The 22,562-nt window shown below is 45.8% G+C and overlaps 1 protein-coding gene across 3 annotated transcripts in view; it reads left to right on the forward strand.

Moving 5' to 3' along the window:
- The window catches only part of sema6e (sema domain, transmembrane domain (TM), and cytoplasmic domain, (semaphorin) 6E), a 126,167-nt gene that overhangs the window by 73,934 nt on the left and 29,671 nt on the right, over window positions 1–22,562 (forward strand). For all 3 annotated transcript variants that reach the window (XM_055925885.1, XM_055925886.1, XM_055925887.1), the window contains 5 exons: window positions 14,991–15,199; window positions 19,707–19,821; window positions 20,185–20,242; window positions 21,877–21,933; window positions 22,316–22,417. In XM_055925885.1, coding sequence (XP_055781860.1) covers window positions 15,052–15,199; window positions 19,707–19,821; window positions 20,185–20,242; window positions 21,877–21,933; window positions 22,316–22,417 — 480 coding nt within the window. In that variant the 5' untranslated portion in view covers window positions 14,991–15,051. The remainder of the gene's footprint in view (window positions 1–14,990; window positions 15,200–19,706; window positions 19,822–20,184; window positions 20,243–21,876; window positions 21,934–22,315; window positions 22,418–22,562) is intronic.

Genomic DNA, 22,562 nt, shown 5'->3' on the forward strand with positions numbered 1-22,562 from the left:
AGAAGGAGCTGTTTTATATCACGTAGAGTTGAGTTCGCCTCAGCTTTTCATGCTTCAGTTTTCTTCAAATCATATTTCCCTTATTTTCAAAGTAATATTGACCATCCAAATAATTAGTAGCATGTTATCTTGGTCATTCAATGTAAGACCTAGGTCAGATTGAGAAGTGAACCATGAAAATGATATTTAGAAATCCATTAAAAGCTATTTTGATGCCGCCTTAATGACAACTTGAAAATCTAATATCCTGGCACACTTTATTTGGGACACCTATTTAGGAAAAGTTCATTTGTACCCCAGTACCATATTGGTTAATTTGACTCCTTAGACATCCGCAATCACCAAGTAGGGACCTGTTTATAGAGTGTCGTCTTATAGCTTTAAAAATATCTCACTCCATTTAGATTTAGCTAGTTATTTTTCTAATGTGATGATTTGTAGAGCAGATACTGCAAAGGGCATCTATATTAAAAACTCTTCTCATATCCTTCTTAGCTGTTGTGCGGAATGCGTCGCACCACTTTCTATTGGAGTACAATGCAGTCTCCATTCTAGAGGACTTTTACTATTCGAAAATAAATTCAATTCAAAACATGATGCAATTTAACATCAAGGTCAAGATAGCGGTACAGCGTCGCCACATTTCACATGAGGGGGGAAAGTCAACCTCTAAGTGAGCAAATGCGGTCGGTGATGATGAGGCAGCCCAGGAATAGTTTGACCAACCCTATCACCCGAGACAAATTAAAAGTGTCACCGACCTGTACGTGGCTGTTCTCACATTTCCTGTGATGTTCTATGATAAGCCAGCGCTGATATGAACAACTGCCAACAAAGGGCTGCCTGCCTGCCTGCCCGTTGAGCAGGGGGGAGAGGAGGCTTAGGGACGACAGGGTAACAGGACACCTCCAAGTATTGATTGGAGCAGAGCAGACGTCCAGACGACCCACAGGTCGTTCTGCGGCTGGCTGCTGCTATAGCTGTGGCTGTTTGTACCTTGAAGGGAGCATTTGAGAAACCTGACACAACACACAAAGCAAAAACACACGTTCACTTCCTATATACACTGAGTATACCAAACATTGAGAACACCTTCCTAATATTGAGTTGCACCCCGCCCCCGCTTTTGCCCTTAGAACAGCCTCAACTCGTTGGGCATGGACTCTACGTGATGTCGAAAGTGTTCCACGGGGATGCTGGCCTATGTTGACTCCAATACTTTCCATAGTTGTCAAGTTGGCTGGATGTCCTTTGGGTGGTGGACCATTCTTGATACAGACGGGAAACTTCTGAGCGTGAAAAACCCAGCAGCGTTGCAGTTCTTGACACAAACAGGTGCGCCTGGCACCTACTACCATACCCCATTCAAAGGCACTTACATCTTTTGAATTGCCCATTCGCCCCCTGAATGGGACGTGTACACAATCCATGTCTCAAGGCTTAAAAATCCTTCTTTAACCTGTCTTCTCCCCTTCATCTACACTGATTTGAATTTGATTTAACAAGTGGCATCTATAAGGGATCATAGCAGTCAGTCTGTCATGGAAAGAGCAGGTGTTGTTGTATACTCAGTGTATGTAGACACCTACAGAGCATTTCACCATGACACAGAAGGAGATTATTATCAAACTCTTTTACACACCCTCACAGTTGTACATTTGCCACACACAAAACACACGTTCCCTTCGTACACACGTCCAGCACACAACAAAACACAGACAATAGATACAGACACACACTCGGCGCGGTGTCACCACAGCCACAAGAGTAATAGCCTCCGGTTCCCTCCTGCACACAGACTAATGAGAATCTCAAATACGACAAGCAGAGTGCATTTATCACGCACTCACACTTAATGACACCATCGCCCAGGCTTAACGGCACCCATACACCACTATCTAGCCTGTTATAGATGGGCCTGTTGGTCTCCTCTCTTTTCCATTACGGCTGCCTCCTCATACCTTCCCACCAGTGGAGGCTGCTGAGAGGAGGACGGCTCATAATAATGACTTGAAAGGAGCAAATGGATTGGCATGTATTTGATACCATTCCAGTAATTCCGCTCCAGCCATTACCACGAGCCTGTCCTCCCCAATTTAAGTGCCACCAACCTCCTGTGCTTCCCAGGGCTGCTGTGGGAGAGAAGAAGTGGGTAGTGGGTGGTGGTAAGTCGGGGGGACGCTGGAAGCAACAGACAGCTTTTGTTTTTCTCCAAATCTCTCGCTCTCTCTGTTTTTCTGTCCATCTTTCATTCTCACCCTCGCCATGTGGATTTGTCTAGTCTCTCTTTGTGCCTGCCGCGTTTCGCTTTTTGACTTCAGGACAACAAATGCAGATGAGTGTTTGTGCATGGACGGAGGAGCAGCGGGAGGCTTGACAGAAAAATACTACATACAGCGCTTTGATCCACACTGTGACTGTTGTTTTGTTTGAGAGTGGGCAGCGGTCTATACAACGGCTCTCACCTCATCTCGACCCTAACGGAATGTCTGTCAAGAATGACCAGTCTGGTTTATTGTTTTCTATACATGTGAAAGAAAGGGTTGCTGCATCATACAGTATTTAGCTAGCTTGATAACTCATTGATCGTGCTTTGTGAACTGTAGTCAGTGTCTCAACTGAATGGTAGAATGGCTGGATACACAGGCTGTTTTATACTGTATGTCCATCATAAAGATCTATCTAGAAGGAGAAAATGTGTGAACACTTGACACCAGCGTCATAACATGTTATGGTATGGTCATAACTATATCATAATATGTCATAACAGCTGACATAACTTGTCATAACACTGTCATGACCCATATATTTACACCTGTTGTGACATATTGGGTTATTTTATGGCTGGTTGTGACATCTACATAAGTGTCAAAACCCACATTTATTCAATATTTTTTTCCCTGCCAAGAAGTTTTTTGTTTTTTTTAAAGTCCGTTGTTGTTGTAATGAATTATTTTGTCTATTTTTTTCCCCATCATATTTTAGATAACTTGTAGAAAATACACTTTATGACACTGTCAAGAAGCATTATGACCATTATAGTCATATGAGCCAGATAGACCTATCACGTACATGCCCTTATGTCAGTCATCAGTCAAAAAGAGGGTGTCTTGTCCTGCTCCTGAAATCTGTTTATGCATTCATCCCAGTCATCAGCAACAGAGCATTGGGCTAGGTGCATCTCTGATTTGTGCGCAATTACAATGAAAATGTTATATGGTCAATTTCTGTAAATGTTATATAACATAAACATACTGTTTTAAAGTAGGCTATGGTGTAATGGAATGTTTTGCCTTATGTAGGTGTCATAGCCAGCCATAAAATAATGCTATATATGTCACAACCGGTCTAAATATGTGTAATGACAGTGCTATGTCCATATTATGACTAGTTATGTCAGCTGTTATGACATGGTTATGGCCGTGTCATTACGTGTTATGACGCTAGATGTCAGCTAAAGTGTTACCGAAAATGATTTGAACTCTAATTAGTTGGACTTCTAAGCAACTCCGGAGCCCCTTTAACGACTTTTGGGATTTAGCCGAAAGATAAGAGCTTATCCTCCCTAAGGGCTGCAGGATCTACAGTATCTGCACTGTGATCAGAGACTCACTTTAACAGCTCAGAGACACATTTACACACACACACACACACTCTCCAACCCTCAGTCTCCATGCCCATACTTAACCTTAGTCAACAATCTGTAGACTAGAGAAAGCATTGGTGGCACCAGCTAGTAGGGCCGGAACGATACCAGCATCGTAATATTTTTTCCCATGGCAAAAATGAAAACACCAAGCAGACAAAACACTTTGGTCCTTTAAAAACCTGCTGTATGTAAAATATTGTGTGCTGTAGCTTGGGAAATGAATAAATGTGACTGGATGACAACATAATGTTTGTTTCCAACATTAGGACAGTTTTCCTGAAGAAGTTACATCCTCTTCATGTTTTGTTTCCTTGCCACGATAATAACGAGTATCGCGATACTGGTATGCCGGTCCTGCTCCTCAATGACTCCTTTCTCTTCCAGTGCACCTCTAGCTCTGGTCTAGTGCACCTCTAGCTCTGGTCTAGTGCACCTCTAGCTCTGGTCTGGGCACCTCTAGCTCTGGTCCAGTGCACCTCTAGCTCTGGTCTGGGCACCTCTAGCTCTGGTCTAGTGCACCTCTAGCTCTGGTCTAGTGCACCTCTAGCTCTGGTCTAGTGCACCTCTAGCTCTGGTCTGGGCACCTCTAGCTCTGGTCCAGTGCACCTCTAGCTCTGGTCTAGTGCACCTCTAGCTCTGGTCTAGTGCACCTCTAGCTCTGGTCTGGGCACCTCTAGCTCTGGGCTAGTGCACCTCTAGCTCTGGTCTAGTGCACCTCTAGCTCTGGTCTGGTCTAGTGCACCTCTAGCTCTGGTCTAGTGCACCTCTAGCTCTGGTCTAGTGCACCTCTAGCTCTGGTCTGGGCACCTCTAGCTCTGGTCTGGGCACCTCTAGCTCTGGTCTGGGCACCTCTAGCTCTGGTCTAGTGCACCTCTAGCTCTGGTCTAGTGCACCTCTAGCTCTGGTCTAGTGCACCTCTAGCTCTGGTCTAGTGCACCTCTAGCTCTGGTCTAGTGCACCTCTAGCTCTGGTCTGGGCACCTCTAGCTCTGGTCTGGGCACCTCTAGCTCTGGTCTGGGCACCTCTAGCTCTGGTCTGGGCACCTCTAGCTCTGGTCTGGGCACCTCTAGCTCTGGTCTAGTGCACCTCTAGCTCTGGTCTAGTGCACCTCTAGCTCTGGTCTAGTGCACCTCTAGCTCTGGTCTAGTGCACCTCTAGCTCTGGTCTAGTGCACCTCTAGCTCTGGTCTAGTGCACCTCTAGCTCTGGTCTAGTGCACCTCTAGCTCTGGTCTAGTGCACCTCTAGCTCTGGTCTAGTGCACCTCTAGCTCTGGTCTAGTGCACCTCTAGCTCTGGTCTAGTGCACCTCTAGCTCTGGTCTAGTGCACCTCTAGCTCTGGTCTAGTGCACCTCTAGCTCTGGTCTAGTGCACCTCTAGCTCTGGTCTTGGGCACCTCTAGCTCTGGTCTGGGCACCTCTAGCTCTGGTCTGGGCTAGAGTCATGAGATCCATTGTTTACTGTAATACACTATCCAGAAATAAAATATGTCCTAAAATAAAAATCACGAATAGTGTTATTCTAGTGGGCCTGTTTTGTTAGCTTTTGTTGTTTTGGCACCTTAACCTCTCAATGTTGTGTGGAGCTGTCAGTACATCTGCTGAACTGAGATTGAGTGGGATTGATTGCCTGGCTGATTCCAGATCAGTGCACTGCGAGGTCACAGACATCATCCTCATTTACAGCGACTGGTTCTTTCTCAGCACAACAGGGCTAGACTACATGTCCCCAGGACATAGTCTTGTCAGACAGGCCTGCGCTACCAACCCAAGCATTTTGATTGTACTTCAGACTGACACAATGTAGCCTTCAGCACACCGAGAAGAGCCCACTTCACATTCTGTGTATGAGCAGCCAATGTTCATGGACTTTCTTGAGCTGAGAAAGAAGTGCCACAGCAATAACATGAGATATATGGAGCAAAAAGCCCCTGGTGTCTCGGGGATGCCTCTCGATGATGTCATCAGTTGTGAGAAGGCGTTAATGATGTCCGGTTCATCCACTGAGGTCATAACCCTGAATGTAGGGATGCCCTGATAACCCTATGCTCGCTCTCGCGCTCTCCTGACTCTCCCTCAGGCAGTGTGTGATGGTGGTGTTAAGAGTGGCAGCCTGGTGGGTCTGAATGGGAAGGTGCTAGATTATGGGATGCATGTTGGGAATGGGGACTGTTTGTAGCCAAGACAATGATAAAGCGTTTAATCTCCACAGGAACAGTGAAGCACGCAGGCATGATAATACCATTACAGCGAGGAGCATTCTCCAGAACCCCTCCGCCGCTCCTCACCTGATTTATATGTCCCTTCATCAGCATCGACTTCTCAGATTGGAAAATCATTCATTTATTAAAGAGGTCGGCCATTTTGTGCGCCAGATGCTAAAGAACATACTGTTGTCACCAACCCGTCTTGCGTGCCCACTTCCTTTTTTAGAAATTATATTTCCTTGTGACAAGGATGGATCTGGTGGGTGACAGCAGTGTGATTGCGGACGCTATTTATCTTCCTTTCACAACTACTCTGTCTCTAATGTTACGCCTGAGTCCTTGACTAGGTGCTTTCTACATGTTTTGACACGTATCAGTGTGTGCTTGTCCTGCATCATAAGGGCTCTATCTATTGCTCTGACAAACATGGTACAGGTCCTTCAAACAGAATGAAAGAAATATATTGAATTGGCACAATGCACCTGAGATGAGTAAATTGAGGGGTTTGATTCATCTTCCTTCACTACCTCTAAAGTTCACTCGCAAATGAAACCTAACTCCGGAACACCGTGACACTCCAAATTCACTTCGATAATTTATGTGTCTTCCAACTTTCAGAATTGGAATGCAGAGATTGAAGTGCAAACAGTGCACCCATCTAATTGGTGCCTGGGGAGGTTCCATTTGCTAGAGAGCATAGAGAAAGATGGAGATCAAAGAGCTTTCTGTTAATAGAGATGTTGCACTCTCTCATTGTTCCCCACCTTAAATACGGAGATGGATACAAAGGCATCACGAGAGAGTCATCACAGCAGTCCTCAGCTCAAGCACCATTCAGTGCCTTAAAGAAAGGTTGCTCTCCACATGTTTTAAAACATATTATTTACTTAATTGACCCCGTTTCTAAGGGGCTCAGTCTCAATACCTCTCCTTGTAATGCCATGGTGTTGAAAGGTAGAAAGAAAATACCAAAGAACACTCCGTCTCCTTCATGAAATTGTTCCATTCGTTATGTTAGAACATTAGTTATTAAACCTAGTGTACAGTTCAAGGTTGGCCATAACCGTAAATGTTGTTTTTTTCCATTTTTCTCATCGCTCTGCAGTGAGCATAATTATTGTCCTTCAGAATCAGCCTGGCACCGATACGCTGATAGACAGGCTTTATTTCTGCACTGGCAGCAGAACGAGGGCTCGCCAAGCCAGAGAACCACCGCAGTGCCTAATCAGAGCCGTGTGATGAGGGGGATCAGCACCACACACACACACACACACACACACACACACACACACACACACACACACACACACACACACACACACACACACACACACACACACACACACACACACACACACACACACACACACACACACACACACACACACACACACACACACACCCTCTCTCACTCTCACTCTCAACGAGCCCAAATCTAATCACAGGGAGGCAGACCAGCCGCTTAGCTCGGTCACCCCGCCCATTAGCTTGCACCGCCACCCAAGGGGCCCTGGCACCAGCAGGAAGACACATCTCCACCCCGCTGCTGCTCTACTGTACCACCAAGGCTGAACTCAGGGGTCCTAAGTAATAGGAGGGTCCAGGGCTAGCCCCCCCCCCCCCCTTGGTGGTAATAAAGAGCCACTGGAGAACGCTGAGTGATCAGCAACCTGATGAGCACTTACAGTGCTGCTTATTCACCTCATCCTCTCCTCCCTTTCTACTCTCCCTCGCTTATATCGGTGTGGCGCGTTTCATCTTTCCCAGCAGGAGTGTGGAAAATAGCATCTTCATCTGGCTGCTCTCTCTCCTTTACCCGCCTCTCCTCTCCCCTCCGGGCGGTCGGCAGTTCTGGTGAAATAATGATAGGCTTCGCTGGTACTTTAGTCTACAAAGCGTAGTGGGAGGGAGCACTATCTCTGTTCCTATTGTTGAGCTGTCAGAGGAGAGGACACTGCACGACAGCAGCGCTGAGTTTGCCATATTTGTATATTGTGCATAAAAGCGAGGCTTTGAATACCGCTGACTTTGATGTTGAAGATACGTTTAGTGTGAATACTGACAGTTTTGCTATTGTTTAAACTTTAATTTAGCTCTATGACTGATGTATCTTTTTTTTGTTCTACCACCCGCATCAATACTGAAATATTAAAGCTGTTGACATACTGCATGTTATGATACAATTGTATGTCATACTGGTGAGCCTGTTATTTTTAAGCATGTACTGTGGGAGTTAAACTGTTGCTTTGTGAAATCAAACTCTCCAAATGTTAACCTTCTCAGAAGCTGTTACTCCTGCTTGCAATGCAACTCTCTTCACCTTTTGACTTGTGCCAAACAACTGCCCTCTCCAGGTTTGAGAAAGTGCACTACTGCAATTGATAAAGAGCTTCACTGCCCTTCCCAATATGACTCATCCGCAATCCCTCCACAATCCTTTCTCCACGGTGCTAGATAACCAAACACTTTCCCGCCCACCTTTAAAACACCCCTGAGGGGAATGCTTCTGAACACTGGCCGAGTCACTCTATGCACGGGATGGCTCCTGCTGTGTGCTGTTGGTTCTGGAGGCAGCCGGTTTGGAGGACTGAAATAAATATGTAAAAATAGAAACAAACACACCACACACACACACAATGACACCTCAACAAAAAAAACATAAACACAGACTCCTGTTCCCCCGCCTGGGTCTGTAGCAGCAGACTTTGAGGATCCAATTATGATGCCCTTGAGGGAATGACAGTGCTGGAGTTTCTGTCAATAGAGGTTCAGGTAGTGTTTCTCAATAACACTTTGCATTATTGATGATGGGGAGATTGAGAGAAGGAGGTAGATAACATTCAGTTTTAGTTATGAGGTGGAGACGACGGGAGGAGGGTCGAGGAGGGAGCTTGAACGACATCTGCATTTTCCTGCCAGTAGGTCTGATGAGGTGACCCGGGGTTACACTCATCTGAAGATGTCACACTAGAAACAGTAGAGGAAAATTGAGATGGATGGATGGATACTGTGGATGGATGGATACTGTAGATGGATAGACAGAGAGAGGGATTTTCCAGTGAATTACAGGGCTTGTCTGAAGATAAAAAATAAATGAAGATGAGGCAGACAAATGAAGAGGATAACCTTAGTGTGTGTCTGATCCGTCTCTCGCTTATAGCCTTTGGGGCTTTTTTCATCTCAAGTAGACACAAAGACGATGGATGACGCTCTCAGCGGATCTCCCGATCGATCGGACGACCGTCTCAGTGTCTGTGTCTCGCATAGATCCCTGTCTGAAGTCTGGCCAGCTCAACCCGCTGTGGAGCGATGCCTTACAGGTTTAGGCCCAGACTGGTGGCAGAGGCACTTTTCTCAGAGATTGATACCAGTAAACAGAAAGTAATGGGGGCCAGTTATTTTTTTTATGTATCACTGCTGGAGTGTGTTTGAGTTGTCAACATCTCTCGGTCCTTGAACATTGGTGAGATATTTCAAACCAATGTTTAGATGCTCACTTTCAGTCTCATTTTTAGAGAGCCCTCAGCCCACGGTTACTGAACCTTTGCATGGACTTTGTACAGTATCACTTCTTCCTATAGTACAACTTTAGGTGACTCTCACTGTCAACTTGATTCAGCCCAACGTCATTACTAGGGAGAGGAGCTGGTGGGGATGAGTTGGAGGCTTGATGCGCTGCCCGTGGCTGACAAACGGGCTTTAATCTGTGGGGACCCTTCCATGTGGAAGGCGTAGAGCACTCTTACATAGGGTGACAATAGATGGCCCATCTCACAGGACAACCAGTCACTTTGTCTAAACCCTATGGGCGAGGAGGCCATCACAGCATCCCTTTGGGGCAAGTTGAGTGGCAGTGATGGCAGGGAGGGTCCTGACCTCCACTGACAGACACATTTCACCCTGGATGCCATGGTGCTCCGTATCTCCGCTCCCCTCTCCCAAACTCTTTCCTCCTGCCCATGCAACTGTCAGATAAAGACTATAAGGAGAGATTCCACGACACTGCCACCATCCATTTGAAATGCAAATTCCAGAACTAAGGGACTATAGGGGCCAAAAGGAAAGCAGCCAGCCGTCATTCCCTCTTTACCCAGCATGCTAATAGGGCTTTCAGAATGTTGTCACTGAGGCCTCCCTTGAGCCGCTTTCATGTTGCTACTGCAGGGCCTCTGAAATTCCCCATCAACTTCAACTGACATGTTGTTCTTCAACAGCAAGTTTAAGTAAGTCTAGATCAAGTGTTGACTTCATTCACAGAACTTGGCCTGTCAAAGCCTGCCGATATTGCAACTCTGACACTGACATCCAACATTGTTGCACTCCTGCCCCAACTGAAAGTAGAATTCAAAGTAACTGATAAAGAAGTGTTTAAAACTACTGTGAAAGTAGTTAAACCAGCAGAGGCTATAAACGGCCTGAAACCTGCTGGGCTTGCTGGATGTGGTTGAACTTATAGAGGTGCTTTCAAAGACTCCAGTAAGTTAATTTATGAGCAACAGTGGGATGAACTCCTAGCACCACCAGCATGTTGTAGTCATCTGAAAATCACCCATAGAAATCTCCTCCGTATCCTGCGGGAGCTGTTCCCCAATTATTGTCCAATGCTCCTTGATCCCAATTCCAATTTGCCTCGGCGGCGTCTGTGTGGTTAGCCATTGGAAATCTAATTAGCGAAGTTCTTCTTTGAGGGGCTCATGTAGAGAGTTGAAAGGGCCCTCGGGCAGAAGAGGGGCTTGTTGAGAAGTAGCATCTAACACAAAGTCTACAGAAGGCGGAGAGTTGAGAATTCAGAGTGATAGGAGGAGCATCATACTTCCTGAAAACCGTATGTGCATCATCAGCTGCATACAGTGCTGCCACACTGAGCACTCTGTAGGGGAGTGGATGTCTCGAGGTAAGAGGAGAGTTGTCTGTGACTAGAAATCAGTCTCTATTCAGCAGCTAATCGTCAGCCTTGTGAATGTGCATCATGGCACAGTGTTCAGGTATCAACAGTCAGATGAACTCTCAGAGAGTAGAGTAAGGAGGATGTTGCCCAGGCTTAACAACGGAATCTTCTGTAGCGCAAGGTCACTCACAAGACACATGCCTCGGATGAGTTTTCTCCCCAAAGAAGTTGTTTTTGCACAGCAGAAAATGTATAAGGTGTTGGTCAAACTTTGTCGGAATGAAAAGAAAACTGAGTGCCATTTCCTGAGGTAACCTCAGTCTTGAATAAACAATGTGCTTCCTCAGCTATGAGTTGTGAAGTTACCCTGTCACTCTATTTAGTAACTTATAATGAGAAATTATAACAGCATCTGTCTTCTATCAACTTGTAGATTTTCACACAGAACTGCTATTGATCAATGCATGTGCTGTACTGTGTACTCCATGCACTTGGATGACTTTCTAGTTATTTATCAAGCAGAACAATGGCCATTACACAGTCATAATCATTGGATCACTGGAAGTAAACAGACCAGAGAGAAGTCACGATAGCTAGGGGATACATGGTTAGAGAGCTAAACAGGCATCGCAGTGTTCCCTTTCCCAAATGAGGTAGACACACATCCACAAAGGCCTACACACTCCGACCACACACACATTCTGCGGCAGATCATCTGGCCCCCTGTCCCTGCTCATCGCCATGGTGATGTGATAGTCCCCAGCAGAGCCCTGGGTGGGTAATGGTCCATGAAGAGCAGGGGGTAATGTAACTAATCGTGTCTGAAATGACACATGCCAGGGACATGCACCCTCATTATGTAGGCCCATGTATACTGGGGGTGGACTCATTCAATTCCTACTTCTCTGGGGCCCTGTGACGTCCCATGGCACAGAGGCGGGGGGGGGGGGGGGGGGGGGTTGGCTAGCTATCCCCCTGTTATCCAAAACAGTGAAGGGATTCGCCTCCCCCCAGTGAAACGGCAGCGGTGTTCAGTTTGTGAGGTCACAGCATATCAGAGGGGGTGGGTCTGCATTAGGATAATGCGCCTCTATTGAGTTTGTACGACAGGTGTTGGCAGAAAATAAACATCCCTGGAGCAGACAGGTGCATAAAGCGGTTGATTGAGGATGAAATTGGCATTTATTCTAATTGCGTCTTTTTATGGAACTGTGGTCCCTGGCCAAACTGAAGCTGGGTCATAAAGATAACCTTGTTAAGGTTTATGTATGAATTAAAATGGATCCTTTTAAAATATGACACCGTGGCCTCATCCACCCCTCATAAAGGCTCCCATTTTCTCATCATTAAGTTTCATTTTCACACAGTGCTGTGAAAAAGCCCTCAAACCACCAGACTGAAGACATCTCATCAAACCACAGAACCAGCACTGTGGTCTAATCCAAATGAATGTCAGATAATCAATGTGCGGCCCCAGCGGCCCTCAATTCCTTGCCCTACAAAGAGGACCAACTGCCAGTTTCTCCCAGATGGCTTGACAAGTCCAGTTCATTAAAACAAAATGATCCCACACCTCCCATCCAAAACAGAACACAGAGAGAGAGTGTGGGTCGGGATAAGCAGTGGCTTATATCCCATCGACAGCTGTCAGCTCATCAGCCTGCCTCTCCATTCACTCTGTAAAAGGCGATTTTATTAGATAAAGAAAACGGACAGCAACAAATTCCTAAAGGGTGCTGCATGGTTTACATGTTTATGGGGAGGGCGTCGTGTGTTTGACATGGCAAGGATTGGCGGGCGGTATTCAGTGTGGCGGTAGCAGCTGGACCCTGGTATCGGGTTTTAGATCATGCCCCTGTCACTATGGAAATATCCCATTGAGAAGAAGCTGAAGAATTTACGGGTTGAGGCGATTAACAACATGAACACAATAGATGCTCCACATGCAGGGCAATTTGAAGGCAGGCCCCAAATATATTTGTAAAACTACATCTTAAAAGACTGTTAAATGAAGCCATTGGCTTTATGGGGCTTGAGCATAGTGAGCCTCTGAGTTTATGTCCCTTTTGTAGCTTCCAAAGAAGTTGACTTTGTCACTGTGGAATGTCTATGCATGTCTTTTAAAGAGGCGTAAATCGGCCCCTGCTCTCGCAGTGATGCTTACCATCACATCTGTCACTCACTCGGCATGAAAGACTGGACGTGCCTCACATACAGTATGTTTCAAGTCTACATGATAGGGTTTTTTCTACCATGTCACTGTCATCAAGCCCTAGATAAAGGCCTCTTGCCAAATCTCCACCACCAGCACCCGTTTCAAAGTGAACCCCAGGACAACAGTGTATGCAGCAGATCGAAGGGACTTATTCTGGTTTATATTACATTACTGTAGCTAGGATTTAATTGGATTACGTTGGGCATTTCGTCATAGCATTTTCCACTTCCACAAGCTCCACATCCATTCCCAGCTGTGAGGCTCGTCAACGTGTGGAACTTCACAAACAGAAACCGCAACTATTCAGGGTGCTGCTGATTAACACGCCAAGAAGCTCATCCACTCAGTGCCTTTGTGTGGAAATCTGTGGAAGGTCCAGAAGCCTCAGAGGGTCTGTAGGGACAGTGTATCTGTTGGTCTGTCTTGCCTAAGCTCCTGCAGGCACTGTGCTTGTCTTGTTGTGTACTGTGCTTGTCATTTTCCTGGCTTTGTAGCCATTGGATATATACTCTGCATTTGTCGATATTTGATCTCTCCCCCATCTCCATAACCTTTGATTTTCACACTCTACATGTTTATGATCGTCGGTCTGGTCTATGCATATTCATGAGAGCAGAGAGACAGTTATGCAAATAATTTCGTAGTTTTATTGAGTTTATTTAGCATGTTTTTAACTGCAACTTTACCAAGGTTTTTTTTTATTTCAAGATCCCTCAAGCATTTGCATAATCAGTATAAATGTGAGCATACTCTTTAACTTGAGGGCATTGCTCAACCATCAGAGCATGTCCTAAGATCTTGGATCTTCAATGATAGATTCAGATTAGATGGGGTGACAGTGGTGTTTGGGGGACATGCTGTTTGGCCTGCTCAGGCAGGAAGCCACCGCATCATATCCTGTTTGCTCAAGCTGTCTACCTCCTCTGAGAAGCCGAAAAGCCTGTGAGTTAATCCATTGGGAGTAATGTCCTCATATATCGCCCAGGCAGGACACACAGGAGGCAGTAATTCATGAAGTTAACAGGAGCAGACACCGCCTCCCCTCGATTTATGACACTGTGATCATCGCTTGACCTCATCGCTAAATGCAACCGTCTCCTCTGAATCAGAATGAGGCAGCACGTTATCAATATTGATGGCAGTTCATATCTCTGTTGACTTTATTTTCGGCTCCCCATTTAAAAGCTGTGTGGCAGGATCGCATTGGTGCAGTACATCAATCTGGGCTGTGCTGAGTTGAAACCCTTAGAGGACACGCTGCCCTTATTAAGTTGGTGCCAAAACACAGGTCACAGCATTCTGGAGATTTAGTTGAACAAATACCTGCGCAATCCGCATCCATCTGTCCCGGTCTCTCATCCCTGAAATCAAGCAGATGTGGAAATTAGCATTTCGAGACAATTCAGATCTGACGCATAGCTTACCTGAGTGATTAATAATTCAGAGAGTAAACTTTGCTCAAACATGAATCGTCTGACCTTCTTACAGGAGCCACTCGTTTTTCCCATCTAGTCAAACAATTTATAGTTTATTTTTTTTGTATATTAGGTGAAAGTGGGAACCTGTCGCCTCCCCCTTGGGCCTGGTGTCTTGGTGCAGACAGAGGGGGTCGCGTTCCCCTGTGGGGGCGGTGGTTAATTGTGTGAAGTCACCTGTGAAAGACTGAATGCTGGGAGTAAATGAGCCAGGTGTCCCAGTAAGTGGCCCTTGTGGCCTCACCTCTCTCTCCGTTCCTGTCTCTCTCCCTCTCTCTCCCTCTCCCTCTGTGTTCAGGCTGCCATCACAGTTCAGCTAACACTCAATCACAATGCCGCACTGGCAGTGAGCATCGCATGCTAATGAGAGCTTAGCATCCAAACTCAAAGTTCCAACAGCTACTGTAGAACATGATGGCAGAATTATAGTGAGCATTATGAAGCCGATGCTGCTGTTGTAGTCATCCACATTAGCCTGTGACCGTTTTAACAGATATGGGTACAGCTAACTTTCGTTGTAGCTATGTTAACCTGTGTCTCACTCTCTCTCCTCTTCTAGGTGGTGGTGTGCCCGCTGTTGGCCATGCTGTTCTGGTGAGGTGTGGTAAACCCCTGCCAACATGAGGCTGGTGCCCGGGTCGCCTCGGCCCCTCCCCCTTCTGGCGGTGGTCCTGGCTCTAGCCCTCACAGCACTCTTACCTCAACTGGCCATGGCAGTCACACCCTTCCCCCAGGACCTGGAGCCAATCAGCATTGGGGGGAGAGAACGTGAGTGCAAGCCCGTCATGATGCAATGTTGCTCCTTAGTTCAGGGGGGAATGAAGTTCTGATGTACTGTTAAAGGGCAGCATCATGTCTAGTTGTATGTACACATATTTTGTCAGTTGTCTTACAGATCTATGTCAGTAATAGAATGACTTCTTCAAATACATAATTGCCACTATCGAAATAAAATGGCTATACATTTTAGCTATATGACATCATACAGCGTCTGATTGGGCCACACGTCAGTGGCACCTGATCAATAGGTGGTGTGGTCAGGAGGTCCTGACGGTTACAGTCGCCAGCCCCATCATTTATTTAAGAGGTGACAGAGACTGAGGCCTGGCGCTTTAATTGATCTATCTGGAGGAGTGGACCATTAGCATAAATAGCCACGCTAATAGATCTATATGTGGAGCCCATCTCAGGTGTAATGAGGGCCATTTGTCAGCATGTCTGTAGGTGACTGGGCGTCAGAAACCCTCACAACTCCCCAGGATGTCCATTATGTATGGTAATACATCCAGCGCCCAGCTCCACCGCCAGAATCATCTCCCTCACAGAGGCTAATTGAAGGAACTGGGTTAGTGGTTTCCATGGCGACGTGGCGGCCAAAACTTTAAAGGAAGTGAATGTGCTGAGGAGTAATTAAAGGGACGAGCGAGCGTTCGCCGGGGTGGACTTATCCCTCCTTTCTGCCCCACAGCGAATCACTGCTCCGCTTGACCCAATCACTCCGGAGTTAAAATCTTTAAACAGTCGAGCCGGACTTGCTTAGTTGGGGGAAAGATGCTTCCCCTGAGGAGATTGTAATTTCAGATAGTGTCCCATTTTAGAGGTCAAGTTGGACGGGAAGGCCTAAGCCAGAGGTGTCGATCTCATTTTTCCCAGGGGTCGCATTCGGTCTTCATCGAGGTCCGGAGGGCTGCACTGATCATTTGTTACATTTCCTTTCCGTCAAAATGTGCTAGAAATTGCTCCCTGACTGTCTAGTGATTATTAGTGAGCTGGACAATCAAGAAACTGTATGAATATAGGTCCATCTTTTGTACACAGTTTAGATTTTTTTGTCATTTCAAAGTATATTGAGTTAGTTTCTCACTCACACACACCCCAACTCAAACCACCCGCGGGCCAGATTGGACCCCTCCAACCCACAGGCCATATGTTTGATACCCCTGGCCTGAGCAGTTAATGCAGCACAACGGGAGAGAAGTTGATCTACAGGCCAGCCTCGACGGATTGATTTTTATTGATTTTTATTTAACTAGGCAACTCCGTTAAGAACAAATTCTTATTCACAATGACAGCCTACCAAAAGGCAAAAGGCCTCCTGCGGGAAAGGGGGCTGGGATAAAAAAAAAAAAAGGAAAAATAACCAAACACACATCACGACAAGAGAGACAACACTACATAAAAAGAGACCTAAGACAACACAGCATGGCAGCAACACATGACAACACAGCATGGTAGCAACACAACATGACAACAACATGGTAGCAGCACAAAACATGGTACAAACATTATTGGGCACAGACAACAGCACAAAGGGCAAGAAGGTAGAGACAACAATACATCACACAAAGCAGCCACAACTGTCAGTAAGTGTCCATGATTGAGTCTTTGAATGAAGAGATTGAGATAAAACTGTCCAGTTTAAGTGTTTGTTGCAGCTCGTTCCAGTCACTAGCTGCAGCAAACTGAAAAGACGCGACCCAGGGATGTGTGTGCTTTGGGGACCTTTAACAGAATGTGACTGGCAGAACGGGTGTTGTATGTGGAGGATGAGGGCTGCAGTAGATATCTCCGATAGGGGGGAGTGAGGCCTAAGAGGGTTTTATAAATTAGCATCAACCAGTGGGTCTTGCGACGGGTATACAGAGATGACCAGTTTACAGAGGAGCATAGAGTGCAGTGATGTGTCCTATAAGGAGCGTTGGTGGCAAATCTGATGACCAAATGGTAAAGATCATCTAGCCGCTCGAGAGAACCGCTACCTGCTGATCTATAAATTATGTCTCCATAATCTAGCATGGGTAGGATGGTCATCTGAATCAGGGTTCGTTTGGCAGCTGGGGTGAAAGAGGAGCGATTACGATAGAGGAAACCAAGTCTAGATTTAACTTTAGCCTGCAGCTTTGATATGTGCTGAGAGAAGGACAGTGTACCTTCTAGCCATACTCCCAAGTACTTGTATGAGGTGACTACCTCAAGCGCTAAACCCTCAGAGGTAGTAATCACACCTGTGGGGAGAAGGACATTCTTCTTACCAAATCACATGACCTTTGTTTTGGAGGTGTTCAGAACAAGGTTAAGGGCAGAGAAAGCTTGTTGGACACTAAGAAAGCTTTGGTGTAGAGCGTTTAACACAACATCCGGAGAGGGGCCAGCTGAGTATAAGACTGTCTCATCTGCATATAAATGGATGCGAGAGCTTCCTACTGCCTGAGCTATGTTGTTGATATAAATTGAGAAGAGCGTGGGGCCTAGGATCGAACCTTGGGGTACTCACTTGGTCACAGGCAGTGGCTGAGACAGCAGATGTTCTGACTTTATACACTGCAATCTTTGAGAGAGGTGGTTAGCAAACCAGGCCAAAGACCTCTCAGAGACACCAATACTCCTTAGCCGGCCCACAAGAATGTAATGGTCTACCGTATCAAAAGCTTCGGCCAAGTCAATAAAAATAGCAGCACAACATTGCTTAGAATCAAGGGCAATGGTAACAACATTGAGGACCTTTAAGGTTGCAGTGACACATCCATAACCTGAGCGGGAACCAGATTGCATACTAGAGATAATACTATAGACATCAAGAAAGCCAGTCAGTTGATTATTGACAAGTTTTTTCCAACACTTTTGATAAACAAGGCAAAAATAGAAATAGGCCTATAACAGTTAGGATCAGCTTGATCTCCCCTTTTTAAATAAAGGACAACCCGTGGCTGCCTTCCAAGCAATGGGAACCTCCCCAGAAAGGAGAGACAGGCTTGGCGATGATAGGGGGAGCAACCTTAAAGAAGAAAGGGTCTAAACCATCTGACCCAGATGTTTTTTGGGGGTCAAGTTTAAGGAGCTCCTTTAGCACCTTGTGACCGCCTGCAGGGAGAAACTTTGTAGGGAAAAAGAGGGAGGAGTATCAGGGCTAGTCGCATTAGAAGGGGTGGGAGATGAGGAAATGTTGGACGGGCAAGGAGGTCAAATAGGAATCGTGACTTAATGAAGTGTTGATTAAAGTGCTCAGCCATGTGCTCCTTGACAGTAACAACCACATCATCAACATTAAGGGACATGGGCAGCTGTGAGGAGGAGGGTTTATTCTCCAGGTCTTTAACCGTTTTACAGAACTTTTGGGGGTTAGACCCACAGAGAGAGAACTGCTCCTTAAAGGAACTAACTTTGGCCTTCCGGATAGCCTGAGTACACTTATTTCTCATTTGCCTGAACGTAGCCAGTCAGCCTGAGTATGCGTGTGCCGAGCCTTTCGCCAAATGCAATTCTTGAGGTGGAGTAACTCTGCAAGATCACGGTCGAACCAGGGGCTGAACCTGTTTTTTAATTCTCGTTTCCTTTATGGGGGCGGATTTGTTAATAATACCACTGAAAATATAAAAAAATAAGTTTCAAGTGTCTTCGACAGAGGGGATCAAGCTGATTCTATACCATTTTACAGAGGCCAGTTCATGAAGGAAGGCTTGCTCATTAACGTTTTTTAGCAAGCGTCTATGACAAATCAGGACAGGTCCGTTTCACTGAGCAGCCGTTACGGACACAGGCTGTAAAACAGTGACCACTACGGTCAACACACAAAACACCAGACTGATACCGATCAGGGTTATTTGTGAGGATAACATCAAGGAGAGTAGCATTTTCTGGGTGTTTGGAGTCATCCAAACACCCATGGTAATAATCTGAGAAAGATTTCGGGAGTCCCATTGCTTTAGGACTTGGTCAGGTGGTTTAAGCATGTCCCAGTTGTTGCAGTGTTTTTGTTTTGTCCAGCTCTTGTGATAAACTTAGGGTCTAGAGATGCTTCCCGCTCCCCCCTCTTAATTTGCACAGTTAAGTGTATTATCTCTAGCAGCACAGAATAGAGTCATGGGATAGCCCACATTAACAACCACCTGACAGTTAAAACAAATTGCAATCTGGGCATCTGCAGCAAATGTGGGGCAAAGGAAAAGCATACAAAATAGAAACTGAGAAAGCATACTGCAATCAGAGGGTTTTATCAAGTCAACAACCTATTTTCTCTCTCTCTCGTTCTCTCGTACTCTCTCTCTCGTTCTCTCGTACTCTCTCTCTCGTTCTCTCGTACTCTCTCTCTCTCTCTCGTACTCTCTCTCTCTCGTACTCTCTCAAACAATCTCTATTTTTGTGCTTGAATTCACCCTATTTTCAGATTCACACAATTGATTTCTTTAGTGCCTGGTTTGTCGTTATGGAGATGTTTTTTCCCAGATGAACACTGTCACTGAACTGAGCTTGCTACTCTTTCCCCCTCCCCATGCAGACTCCTACCTGTACCCAAGCTTCCAGGGCCTCATGTCGAACAACGATACAGTACGACTGGGCCTGGACTTCCAGAGGATGCTCCGGATCAACCACATGCTCTACATCGCAGCCAGGTCAGTCAACACGCCTCTCAGTATTGTTCACTTAACTTTAATGCGCTGGACTGCCTTACATTATCCCTGTATTGACAGCGCTTCATTGAATCCCTTTGTATTATTTCTGTCATTGTATCAGTCAACCGTATTGGATAGCTCCCGTTACATTCATATTGTCATACAGTAGGTTCATTATCTAAAAGGTTCCTCAGGCTCAGCAAGAAGCCATTCTACATCAATAAGCCTGCGTTAAAGAGCTGTGTGACTGACCCTAATCAATCTAATTCAGGCTAAGAACAGGCAGCTTGGGTGTGGTGTGGTGTGGTTTCAGGGCAGAGAGGAGACAGCTTCAAATGTTTTCTGACCTTTGACCTCTTACAGGGATCATGTGTTTGCTGTCAGTCTCAGCGCCTCCTCTGAGCAGATCGTCCCACAACAGGTAAGCCTTATGTTGTCTCACAAACACATCGTTTACATGAGTCATGACCTCATGGGTCATAGACTAGTGTATCATTGCAGCTGGCTGGACATAAGAGCATTATAAGAGCAACATAAGAGTGGTTCAATGGCTCCTACTTTTCTGCTCATCTTTTAAATATAGCTTATTTGTGTTGTTTTCTTCTTACTCAGCCGATCTCTTCATTCATGCAGATACAAAGTCATTTCACTTCAGACAGATATCCAATAGAAGTCATGTCGTGCACTCCTGGTTTTGAAGTGCTCTCTCTCTCCCATCTGAATCGCATTTGTCAAACATGATTGCACTTAAATAAAAATCACTTTAAGGCTTGGGTTTGTGTTTGCTTGTGCCTATCGTATTTAGATTCATTTACAGCATGAGTCATCCCTATAAGGGACCCACTCAACATCAATGAGATCTAACGTTATTGACGTATATGATTGCAGTGGAAATACATGAGAAGAATGATGTGTAGTGCAGAGAATTGTCGGAAGAGAAAGTATGTATTTTAAAGGAAGTTAGGAGAACTAAGAATATGTGCATTGCATAATACATAGTTCATTGGTCATCAGCCATATTACCAACCTGGCTTTCTCACTTTCCCATGCTTCTTATCTGTCTCAGTGAGCTCATTAGTGTGTGCCTGAGTCATAATCAAAAACATAGGGTCTGCTTCATCATGGATCTATTCCTTTTCTATGGCCCAGTTTCAGTTCTAATCCCCAGTCTCCTCACCAGACCCTTCATGATCCCCCACTCAGAGATACTGTATTTCAAAGGCCTGGATGGGTATAAGCAATAAATATCTAACTCCACCTCACTCTGCCAGAGGTCTAGGGGGAACTATTAGCATATTGCTGACGTCTATCCTATTTATCCTATCATACTGGATCTTCAATAGGGAAGTGAGAAGAGCCTTGGGGGAAACATTTCACTCCACTTTAAGGCCCAGAAGGGTAGCGGTTGAGTCTTGAGCCAAAAGGGGGACTTCACTTTAGTCTCTGGAGAAATCTTATTTCCCAGCATGCCCCATGGTGTTGATGAGTTTGTCGCTCCTGCAGGGAGGACAGCGGGGTCAGTAAATCACCCTCCCAGTCAGTCGGCAGTGGAACAGTGGATCTGCACTGGTGGGCAGTGCATTAAACCACCTTCAACCAGGCAACCTTGTTAACAAGTTGATGGATCTCTTCCTATTCACTCCACTAGCAAGGGTCACTGGGGGGTCAATGCTAGGAGATAAGGACGTCCAGGAGGACCATAGATTGTCCTGATACTAGCTATCTACTTCCCATAGGAATGCATTGCAGATTCCTTTCTGATTCCTTGATCTTCTTTTTGGTCGAATTATCCATAGAGATGTCTTGTTGTTAAGAAGTGCAGGTGGATTGTGATGGATTGTATGGGAGATGGGTTGTAAGAGGAACAATAGTCTTTAGTTGCACGCTGACAAAGTTAGACACAGCTCCTCAGGTGTTTCAGATGTTTGTCTGTCTGATTGTTTGTTTGTCAGAAGCTTTTTTTTTCATCACTGCTGTCTCCTAATAGCATTTGAATGGCTGGGTGAAAAAAGGGTCTCTTTCTTGCTCTGACAGTTGGTTGTCTGTGTGTTGCAGAAATTGACTTGGAAGACAAAGGACGTGGATAAATGCACAGTGAGGGGGAAGAACAGCGTGAGTATCTCTCTGCCTTTCTTTCTTTCTCTCTGTTTCTCGCTCTCCGACTGTCTGTTATGGGATGTGGGAGGGTAGCACTAACAATAGCATAGATTGCTTATCAAAATCAGCACCACAGGTATCTGTAGTTCCAGAACCAGTCTCTGGCACAAGCAGCGTCAGCCACCCAGAGCTCTAGTGAAACCATAGAGATCAGCACAGGGATTATGGGAATGACAAGAATAGGAACAGAAGTATGACCGAGAGGGCGTGCGTGCGCTTAGCAAAATACCAGTCAGTGCATAATAAGCTGTGCAATGACACTGCAGGTGGGGTGATAACACCAGCAGCCAGTAGTCACATTGCCGTCCTCTGAAACCCAGCTGTTTCCCTTTGACAGGATGAGTGCTACAACTACATCAAAGTTCTGGTCCCACGCAACGACGAGAAGCTATTTGCCTGCGGTACCAACGCCTTTAACCCCACCTGCCGCAACTACAAGGTAGGACACTACACCTCAGTCACCTTTCGATCTAAAGCCCCCAGCTCCATACCCAGCACTGTTCTGAAACCTAACAGATGGGGTAAATAAGATTAGTTTCAAAAATTGTTGGACCAATGTCAAAGTGCTCTTTTCCGTAGCATGG

The sequence above is a fragment of the Salvelinus fontinalis genome, chromosome 6, assembly GCF_029448725.1.
Source record: "Salvelinus fontinalis isolate EN_2023a chromosome 6, ASM2944872v1, whole genome shotgun sequence".
Taxonomy (NCBI): Eukaryota; Metazoa; Chordata; class Actinopteri; order Salmoniformes; family Salmonidae; genus Salvelinus; species Salvelinus fontinalis.